This window comes from Plasmodium inui (genome assembly GCF_000524495.1).
Source record: "Plasmodium inui San Antonio 1 unplaced genomic scaffold supercont1.116, whole genome shotgun sequence".
Taxonomy (NCBI): Eukaryota; Apicomplexa; class Aconoidasida; order Haemosporida; family Plasmodiidae; genus Plasmodium; species Plasmodium inui.
This window is the reverse complement of record NW_008481950.1, coordinates 1-10,917: the sequence shown is the minus strand read 5'-3', so window position 1 is coordinate 10,917 and position 10,917 is coordinate 1. Positions and strand designations below refer to the sequence as shown.

General features: G+C 41.9%; 2 protein-coding genes across 2 annotated transcripts; both read right to left on the bottom strand.

The window, feature by feature from the left end:
• Positions 1–227: 227 nt before the first annotated feature.
• C922_05631 (hypothetical protein) lies at positions 228–1,251 on the bottom strand (the record flags this gene model as incomplete). Its single annotated transcript, XM_008821202.1, has 2 exons — positions 228–596; positions 649–1,251. 2 exons carry the CDS (start codon positions 1,249–1,251, stop codon positions 228–230), a joined length of 972 nt encoding a protein of 323 aa, XP_008819424.1.
• A 4,055-nt stretch (positions 1,252–5,306) lies between these two features.
• C922_05630 (hypothetical protein) lies at positions 5,307–5,511 on the bottom strand (the record flags this gene model as incomplete). The annotated part of the gene is made up of 1 exon (XM_008821201.1): positions 5,307–5,511. A coding segment is annotated over one exon (205 nt), but the record flags the coding sequence as incomplete, so codon positions are not given.
• Between the last annotated feature and the right edge of the window lie 5,406 nt (positions 5,512–10,917).

The window sequence follows — 10,917 nt, the reverse complement described above, 5'->3', positions numbered from 1 at the left end:
GGAGAAAAGAGTCTCCCATTCTAATTTGTCCTGTATCCAACACCGTATCCCGGGCTGCCTGGTGCTCCCCCTCCAGGATGTGATGTCCTTCCTCCTCTAATTATACGATATACTCCATACAGTGAACAAAGACTCCCCAATAACCCGCCGACGCCACCCATAATCTTGCCCAATTCAAAGCCGACCCCCCCGTTCACGCGGTCCTGGGATGAACTCCCTCCTGGGGCCTAATGCTCACTCATATCATCCTCATTGGCTGAGACTCCGGAATTCCGTTGCCCGTTTCCCGCGTCCGCCCTTGAAAAGCTCCCTGCATAAGAACTGGTGGATGTTGCTGAAGATATTAAGCTATCAGGAACTCCTCCTTCATGAAGCGACTCAGCTACGGAGTTTTTGTATTCTTCTAGCTGCTCACAAGCATCTGCACCTGCGCTGCATGTCTTGAACTCATAACCCTTCTGGACTTCTAATTTATACTTTCCTCCTGAGTCCTGAGAGGCTTGGTCACCTCTTGGTAATAATTTGCAATATACATTTTTCTCTCCCTGATCATCCCCGTAGAACAACTCAGTAACTACTTCATACAGATCTTTCCCCTGGATATTGATTCCGAGGGATTGGGTTGTTTCCTTTTCCAGGTTGTGAAACCAATCTTCCATTATACGCGCAGCCCTTTCTTCCCCCCCCCCATTTCTCTAGGGACTCATATAATGCCTGACAAGGATCTGTATTCAATCCCGTGGCCTCCTTTGGCCGCTTTGGGGTATACATCTGAAAGTTCTCCAAGATCATCGAGACTATATCCATGCAGACCCCTAAATACCTCGCACTGGGATTCCATGTGCTTATCTCTCTCCTTTTATGCCATTGCGCCCACTGCAAATTTTGACTCGGTATCTCACAGTCCGAGCCTGTAGCTGTTCCCATAGCCCTCGCCTGTGCCTTCTTAGGCTTACAGGATTCGCCGTAATATGTTTTTCCTTGATCTGGCTGTTGCTTTAGACCTGCCCACCAGGCTTCTAAGCCTATACAAATGCCCCTTGAATACCACCATAAATTCCCCCTGGTCTGTGTGCTCTGTCCCCCTACTTTTCCTTCCTGGTACGGGGCTAGATATTTGGCCTCCTGATTGTTTCTGGGTGCCTCGAAGATACAGAATTCCCTGCTGCTGGAGTCGGAGTTTGGACACTTTCCTCTGGGGCCGATGCCCAGGATCTTCTGCTCTATATAGTCCGTAAACTTCAGTGTCATGGTTTCCTCCTCTGCAAGGAAAGATGTGACCTAGGTGTCTTATTAGAAGAAGATCCTGTCTCCTACTGCTCACTTTGCGAGTTGACGGAGGAACTCTTTAACGGAACCTGTACTTCTGCTGAGTACTACCTTAGGTTTCCCTCCTTTCTCATTGACTGACTCAGGTGTTGGGTTTTATCTCTCCTTGCCTTTTATCCTTCCTTCTCCTTCTTTAAACGGGGTTTACATCTCAGGATATTAATATCCATGCCCTAGTCCTTACGATTTCCGCTTTGTGGGGCCCTCTGGAGCGTGCTCTTGTATCTCATCACGCGATTTACTCGCCTTCGTTGACAATCTACTCTTCCTTGCTGAATGTGGAGCCTTCGCTTTTCTCCTTCTTGTTCGCCTACTGCCCTGGATTCTTGGTGGCTGCCACGTACGCCGGAGATATTGGAGAGTTGGTTCTCCTAGCTCACTATTATTCTGCTTCTTTCCTCTCCCTTTGCTTCCCTCGTGCGAGGCCGATTTCTTGATTGAGTCCCGTGTCCATTAGCTCCACTTCTTTTGCTCCCTCCGACTCTTGTCCTCCGCCTCTTTGCTCTTTCTTTTCTCGATGGAATCTTCTCTTCCTCTGTGCACGCCACTGTTCTATCCCTGACTCTTAATTTGAGCTCGTCATAATCCGCCGTCTATCACTTCACTCGTTTCTTAACTGAAATCCTTCCTGGGATTTTAGATAGGGGTCCATCCGGGACCCTTCTGTTCCCTTTTACTGTAATTTGTCTCAGCAGGGATTCTTGTATCTTAGTTCAGGCTCCTGTTAAAAGGACTAAATTATTGCTCGGTCTGTTGCTCTCTATCGTAAGTTAGCCTCCTTGTTCCTTTTTAACGGGATCTCTTCCAGGTTTGCCCTTCTGCTGTTCCGTATCCGGCCCTCGTCTGCCTCTGAGGTCTTATACTACTGCTTCCGTGGGAGGATTTGATGATATCCTCCTTCCTTTAGGAACTTCCCCCCAGTTGTTAATCTGAGCTGTCACTTTACCCTGGGCGGCCTTTCTCTATTAGGACGATATTTGAATCTTAAGCCCTGCTGCTTATTTTGGCGGAGTCGTCTAGCTTGGGATCCTCCCTAAGGTCCTTTTCTGAGACTTTACGGCTTCATACCTGTCCAGATGTTCAGGCTCCTGGAGTTGGTGACACGGATTTCCCTCCGTTGTTTCGGAGGTCACTCTGCTTTTCCCGTTTTAATTTGACTCCTTTGGGAATTATTGGACTCTTGGAACTTATTTGCCTGCATCTTAGGAACTGAGATTTTGTCCCTACTCAGGTGTCGTTGCTCTACACTTGCTTTCTTCTCTTATGCCTTTTCTTCTTAGAAGTTGTTTGGCTTGTGTTGTTAGCAAGCCTTCATGATCTGTCTAGTCGTCCGGGTCTTTATCGACTCTTAGATTCACTATCTAATCTTACTCCGGAGGTCGGATACGTAGAGCTTTTTGAATGGTGTCGGTGACCCCGTCCTCCCTTTCCCTCTGTGTTTTTTATAAAATCCGACTTTTTCCTTCTTTGAGCAGATTGTCCTTGATGGTTCCCCTTGTCCCCGTAGCGGCCCGGACTCCTACGTGTTGATCTATATGAGGTAGAGTTGCCGGGGGTTTATCTGTAACACTCATCTTGTGAAGATATTTGGATGAAGGGTTTAGCTACTCTTCCTTGCCTGTTTATCTGCTGCGGTATCCTCTGTTTCTTGGATTCTCTGATGTATTTCCTGGCCCAATATCCTGAGATCCAACTCTTCTTGTTTCCCTCTCTGTGTGAGGTGTTAGTTCACGCCTTTGGTCGGGGGGGTCCTTGCGCTCCCGTGAGAGAATCTGTTCCCTCTATCCGGGATCTTCAACTTTGGAGACTTTTACTGAAATTTAAGGCTCCTTGTCCTTGCCGTATTCAGCCGTCCTTCGCCCGCTTATTTTGTCTTGGCAATTGGATTCTGTTCATCGATTAAAACGTCTAGGTCTGTGCTTTTTCTGTGTTATAAGACTGTGGGATTGCTTCTTCCGAGGCTCCTTTAGTAAGAGCCCGATTAAGCCGACTATTTCTTCGCTCAAGTCCTTTCTTTATCTACTATCCCTTATTCCCCTGGCTGAGTGCTCCTACTAAAAAAACCCCGGGCTGTGTTCCCTTTAATCTGCCCATTCTTCATCTTTCCTACTAAACCCTTTTGTTGTACTGTGTCCCTCCTCTGTTAATGTGGGTTTGGCTCAAGAGGTGATCATCTAAGTTGCTCCCCTATCCTTTCGGGTTCGTATTCTTCTCTCTTCCTGCTTCCTCAGGTTGCTCAAGAGAGAATGCTTATGCGATTTATCTTTATTGATTTAGTCTTTGAATTCTTCTTTCTATTCGTCATTTTCTCCCTCTTAATTGATATTGGTGATGTAGCGTGGTCTGGGGTTACCGTGGTTTCTCTATTATACTTTGCGTGGATTTTAAAAGAGGGTGTAGAGTTGGAGTTTCAATGGCTTCCTGTCTTGAGGCAGCGGTAGGGGGAACTCCTTATTTTCCCCTTCCTTCTGTCTGTTGTGGATTTATTATTTTCTCTTATTATCCTATTCTGCCTTATATGGGCTGCTCCTTTTAGATTTGGCTTCTCATTCTCTTCTCGAATGACAGACTCCTTACTGATTCGGGTTGGGCGCGCTATGTGTCTACGCTGGGGTCCTCAGGAGAAAATAGGGGGTGAGACGTGTTGGTGACTGTCGGATCCTTCGGAATTCGTGAATTTTTATGACTTAATTCTTATCCTCCTCCCTCGGTAGTTTGCGTAATTGTCCCCTGGGATTTTTTATACCGTTCCACGAGTCTTTATTTTTTTTCCTGAGATTCCTTGAATGCCCCCGCTTAATGGAGGATGCTTGCCTCCCGTTGTTTGTCCCTATCGTGATTAGTTATCCTCACTTATTCCTCTTAATCGGTTGTCCTTTTTTAGTTAAGGGAGATTTCTTCTTTATTCTTATCTGAATGGGCCATTAGGTTAGGTTAACTAGCTCTTATACGTGCCCTTTTGTTTATCCCTCGATAGAGGTTCCTGGTTAATTAGGATATGTTCGGCTTGTTCCTTGATAAAGTTTGGCTTGGGGCTTGCTCGTTTATGAGAGATTTACTGGGTCAATTTGGAATCCTTCCTGGTATGCGGAAGACTACTTCTTCTTGATTTGGCGTTGGGGGTGCTACAGGGGCGTCACTTTCTCTGAGACGAAGACCAATCTTTCCTATTTGATATACTTTTTCTCATTCTTTAGCTTGGACTAGGGTTGGAGTTAGTGGGAGTGTTTGATGTTGAGATGTGTGGGAGGTTTCATCAGACTAGGATTAGGAAGCTCGCTCAAGATTTCTTCCGTCCCAAGTGGGGGGTTTCAGATTGAGAATCCCCCAGTTGTGTATTGGCCTTTTGTTCCCTGAGAGGATACTGATGAGGTGGCCGCTTTTGAGCTACGTTCCGCCTCCGATCTTTTATATGTGAAGATATCTCTTTAGGTTCAGGGTTTAGAGAAATTGAAAGCAGGGGATTCCTAAATTGCCCTTCTATATTTTTTTCCTCTTTGCCTCTTATTTTCTTGCATTTGGTGTGGTTCTCGTGTTTTCTTTTATTATTCCTTGGGTTGTTTCCCTTACCGTTTTCTCTTGGTTATTGATTTATGGAACCCACTGTCTCTGTCCTACTCTTCTGTTACGGCTTGGATTGATTCTTCATTTAAATGCTTCCTGAATTCTTTGGCCTGTCCTTCCTTATCCTTCCTTTCCTCAACTTCTAAGTCTGGGGGGTTACTTGACTTTATTGTCCCCGCTTTCCTTATTTCTTCTGCCACTTCTGCTTAGTCGGAGTTCCGTCCCTGCGCTTTTAATGGAGGGCCCCGCTAAGCATTTGTTGAGATATTTGAGTGGATGTTACTTCTTATTCGTTACTTTTTCCTGTTCTAGGAGTTCCTAAGATGGACTAGGATAAGCTGGTTTAGGGATTATACAGACAGAAGCTTATTGATATCCTCCCTTAACTGCTTCCTTAAACCTTTATTTATCTTCTATCTCAGGGTTATTTTATTAGTCTTTTCTTGGGTTTCTTGATACTTTGTTGGAGTCTTGTTGGAGTGGTACGGGATTCCTCGGCCTTCCTGATGTGGGGGACTTATTTTATTATTCTTGGACGTAGTGCTATCTTCTCTGTTGTTAATATATTTCCGTGTTATTGGCATTTTTTCTATATATTTGTCTCTAAAGCTTCGTTCTCTGAGGCTTCGGGGGGGGTTGTTTGCTTTGCTCTGTTCATTAATTTGCCAAATCTCTCCTATGTTATATGATCGGGGGCTATAGGTTCGTCTTCTTTCATAATTTCCTGGCTCTACTGCTCCTTTTATTTCTGTTTTTTGTCCTTCCTTGTTCTGCTGTTTCTTCCCATTTCAGGCTTCCTTTGGCTCCCCTTGGGTTGTTTCCTCAATCATTTTGCCCGGTAGCTTCAATTCTACTGGGGTCAGTTCTCGTATATGCCCTTTCTCTAATGCTAACCCAGTACCTTTTAGGATGTGGTGGTTTCATGGTTAGGAATTTGTTCTGGTTCTGGTGTTGGGTGGATTAGTTTTCCTTCTGACCTTTGGTGTTTCCTTGTTAGTTCCTTATTGAAGTTGGTTGTGTCACAAATACTTTCATTATTTCTCATCTTTCCCACTGTTCCTATTAAGTCCTCGTTGGTTGTCCTTCCCCACTTATCTCTATCTAACTGTTTCTATTTCTTATGAGTTCCTGGCCTTTGGTTGTTATTCCGGTACTCCAGTTTCCGTTGAAGTTGGTTCTCTTTCTATATTATATAGGCGATGGGTTCCTTCTTAGCCTCATGAATTATTTTATCGGCTTCAGTTACTATTCCCCTTCTATATAGAGATACTTCCATATCACTCTCTAGTGGGCAGTCCGGTTTTCTCTGTTGCGTTTCTTATCATGGTCTTCCCTTTTATTGGTAGGTATTCTTGCTTATTAATTTTATACTTTATAAGTTCTCCATATAGCTTTTAGGGATTTTGTCATAACTGGTTCTGTTATATATACCTATTCTTATTCATCCCAGTTTTCCTGGGATTTTGGGTGCTTCATTTCCCTCGTTTATATATATTAGTATTATTGTTAGATCCTCCTTACTCTCATTGGTTGTTTCTCTTGGGCTCCTGTTTAGTCTTTTAATAATATATAATCCTAATGATCGTATTGTTTTCCCGCCCACTTGGTGGCTTCCAGGCAAAGATATCTTGATTTTTCCCCACGGATGAATCTGTAAGATTAATTCCCCCTTGCGCATTTGTCTGCTTGTCCCTTCCTGGCAGCGTACTGCTTCTAGTTCTTTGGCATGTCATAATATATGATTGTATATTCCTCATATTGTTTATTCTTGTAGAGGCATACTTTTGGTAAAATTCAGATATTCTTCTTCTGCCCTTCTTTTCATTCTTCTTCCTTTTTGTTTCCTCCTGTTGCTTTGTCCCCTGTTCCTTCCTTTTTTATTAATTACTGTATACTGATCATTCTAAAGATTCTCCTTTGATTTCTTTTTCTATACCTCCTATTTCTTCATATGCCTAGTCAAACCTGTTTCAGTGTCTATAGTTTTCCCTTTCGGCTCTTCTCGGTACCCCTCCCTAGTTGTTTTTGCCTGTGTTGTTACCCTGTCTCCTGGTTTACACTAGTTTTTCCCATTTATGGGCGCGTATCGCTTAATCTATTTTATTATGGTGCAAATTCTATATTCCTTTTTTTCCTTCTTCCGTTCCCTTGTTCTGTTGTGTTTTCGGTCTGCTTCTCTTATAATATACACTATGTTCTATCAGTAAATTCCTAACCATTATATGATGCTTCCCCGCTATATTATATCCTTCTGCTTATTTACTGCTTAGCAGGTCACGACAGCTTCTTTTATATCATCCCTCAGGATATGCTATATAGCAAAAAAAATATCCTATAAGCCAAAACATTCTGTATCCAGCTATTTAAACAGTTATTCCTTTGCCACCTGGCGGGTAAATGTATATTATGATAATGTATCGAAACATAAAGAATTCCCTGTTTATTGAGATGATCCACACAACAACTCACGAATCCTTTCGAAAATTCGGGTTAATTAATCACGTGGAATAACACACAATAGGCTCATAAGACTATTTGACTTATTATTAAGGGAGGAAACTTTTCTATTATGGCCTATATGTCCATATAACACTACACTTAAAACTCATATAAAAACCATATCATTGGTAAAATTATCATGTATTTATTCTCTCCTCATTTTTCAGAAGAACGTCATAACTCTATGGTGGTGTAAGACTCCTTTATAGGACATGTCTTTAGGTCAATAGGGGAATGTATTCATTTTATAGGCTTATACTCCTTTATGCATGAAAGGGGTTATGAATACCACTTAACCTTCTACATCCTCCTGTGGCGAATAAGGAGACGCCTGTTATAGCATCCTCTATAGTCATAGATACGGACAAAAGTGAAGTTATTGTACGACTTATTATACTCCATGAACTCAGCACAGATTCAAGATATTATCTGTCCTTATTCCTTTGTTTATATGTTAGAAAACATGAAACCCTCGATTTCATATATCTATTTTGTCATAGGGAAAGATCTTCTGCTCACATTATTCCTTATGTGCCACCCCTACTTTGTCTCTGGGTTCTATGCTTTGGGTCAGTTTCTTTAATATCATACTCAGCTGGTAGTCTGGGGGGAGATTATTTTGTACCTTTTGCACTGACCCTCGGTTTCATGGGGTATCTTGGCGGCTTGCCTGTGGTTGGTTGGGTGTGGTTCATAATTTCTCGGTTCCTCTGATAGTTTGTTGGGGAGTATTTTCGGATTGTATGATTAGTTGGGGCTGCTGGGGGGCGTTCTCAGGAGACTACTGCCCTTTTAATTTATTCTTATTCTGATTAGTCTTGGATCGGCTGTTATTGATGCTATTAGTTGCTAAATATGATCTCAGAAAGTTTCTTTTACCTTATCAGGAATGAGTTTAGTCTTGGGGTTCAGACACTTTCTTCCCTGTTCTGGTTTGGGGGGTGTTCCCTTTGTTTGGTTCACCTCTGGTTTTTTGGCGGGTCCCTTCTTGTTTGGTCATGTTTCCAAACTTTTAGGAATTTTTGAGGGGGAGGGCCCGAATTGGGCCTTTTTGGGGGGGGGGGGGTGGGATGGTGAGTTGAGAGCTCCGGTGGTCCGGCTTCTTCCTACTTTAGTCTCATTCCAGTCAGAGATAGGTTACTGACTCTGATTGTATGACAGAGAAGCTACTCGCCCCCTTTAATATTCAGTCCAGGCGGCTGCTCCTGTCTGAGTCCCTTGCTGTCCTATTTGAATCAGTTCTGTTGGGTCAGGGGTCTTAACTATCCTTGGGTGGGGGTTCCCGTCGCAGTTTGGATCTACGTTCGTTTAATTGACTTGGGGGGAGTTAATTGATATTTTATCCTTCCAGCCCATAATAGAACTTGCAGTGGAGTTGTTCCTTCTAGCTTCTTTACCATTACTATTCGGAATTTTGGGCTTCATTGTCTGTTTAGTGAATTTACCTAAAAGCAGGCAGTTATCCTTTTGGGATCGATATATTTATTGGGGTGGAATGATTCAGAGGATCAGAGAAAATAAAATCATTATTTTAATCTATGCTCACTTTTTTTAAAAGACATAAGGGGTGGAGATCTTTCGGGTTTGGGTGTGTTTTATCTCCCTCTGGATATTTCTTCTCTATTCTTGCTAACTAATTTCTGCATTTGAGGGTTGAATTAATCCTTTGGATTTCTAGAGTCTACTTTGATTTTAGGTTTATGATATTTCTTCTTGATACTAATACTACAGTCGCAGGATTTCTTCTTCTGTATTCTTTGTTTTTTATCCAGATTGAGTCATACAGATAAAAAATTATCTCTTTGTGGTATATAGAGTTTCAGACGCTCTAGTGGGGGTAAGGCCCTCTATATCTTAGATTCTATCAGACTGCTCCCTGAGGTCCGGATTTATTTGTTCCTGTTTTTAATGTTTAGAGAGTGAGAAATTGATCCCTTAACTGTTTTATCCTGGACGTTGAGTGTTGTTAATGCTTTTTTGGAGTTTGGGCCTTAAAAAGATTCTGCGGCTTGGATGAAATGATTAAACCAACTTGTGGGTTGGGAGACTTATCTTTATCTTCCTCCTCAGAAATTTTATATAGATGTTTATTCTTACGATGTGTTTCAGATTCTTTGTTGTTTTCTCTTCTGTTTTATTCAGTCCAGCTTAATGTTTGTAGAGGGAGATTCGTCCTCTTGGAGGTTTTGAGGAAGTTGGGTTTCGGGTTTATACGTACTATCTTGCCCTGTGTTTCTTAACTTCATCTGTTTGGTCAAAATATTCTTTCTTTGTTTGATAGTACTCAGTCATCTTCGTCAACATAGAGGTTAAAATCTATCTTCGGATTGGGGGCTATTCATCTTGGAATTTCTATTTCCTCTTCTAGGAAAGTCTTCTTATGTTGGAGAAATAAGGTCTGTAGCTAAATATACAATAGGACGGGAGATGTGTAACCTGTCTTTTTCCTCGGGCTAAAGAGGATTAAAGATACGTTTCAGACCCGCTCCATTAATAGATAAACACCTATTTATTCCATTAGTTAAGCTTTTTTTAAAGAAAACATAAAAGGAACAAGATTGTTGTCTTGAAAATGTCTCAATACAATGATTTCCTAAAGAAGGATTTGCCTTAACTAATTATAGAGTGAGAATGAGTCCTGAAAACAGGAATTGTATAGTGGCATATTGTTTTGCCGGTTTCCTGTTACTGGAGTTTTGAACACTTAGAAACAATGATCCGGAAGTTGCTCCTTTTGTGAGTGCATCCTCCGCCGTCCCGGTCTCTCTGTCTGAGAGAGGACAGTTGTTTAATATTAAACATGGCTTGATCATCCTATGGTCAAGTTTTTGTTATCATTGGGTCCATAATTTACAGACTTTATGGGATTCTATCAATTCCTGATAAATCACCATCATTAGATTTAGATTTTTTGGATTCTAGTTTTCCATCTGACCCTTCTGTTTTTAGATAGTCAACTGCAGTCATGGGGAGGGAAATTCTTCGTTAGTTCTCTCTCTGGATAGTGTCTTCCTTGGGAGGGCGGCAGGTTTGTCAAGATTGTTAAAACATTGTCCGTTGACAGGCCCGTTAGACATGACCTATAATGAGGTTATTGATTTCTTATACCCAGAGACTCCTTTTCTTAAAGAAACATCGGAAAATAAGGTAGACCTGATCCAGAGTAAGAACAAAATAAGTAATTTTGAGAGGCTGGTGATTACTCCTTTAAGAGAGTTTTAGCTCATATATTCTTCTAGTAGAAACATATAAGAAGCGAAAACGAGAATTTTAACTAAGCAGGAGCGAAAAATGAATCTCCTCTATTTAAGGCCAGGGGAGGTTTCTCCTTCTTCTTCAGGTGGTCTAGATTGTTGTTCTGTTCTTTTTTTATACTCATTCGATCACTCATGATTTAGAGCAGAATTGGATTCAGTGATAAAACCCATAGTATCTTAATCTAATTCCTTGGGGAGACATAATTATACTTACAAGATGGTTATTACTTCCTCGACGAGGGTGTTATATATATAACTTAGGTTGGAT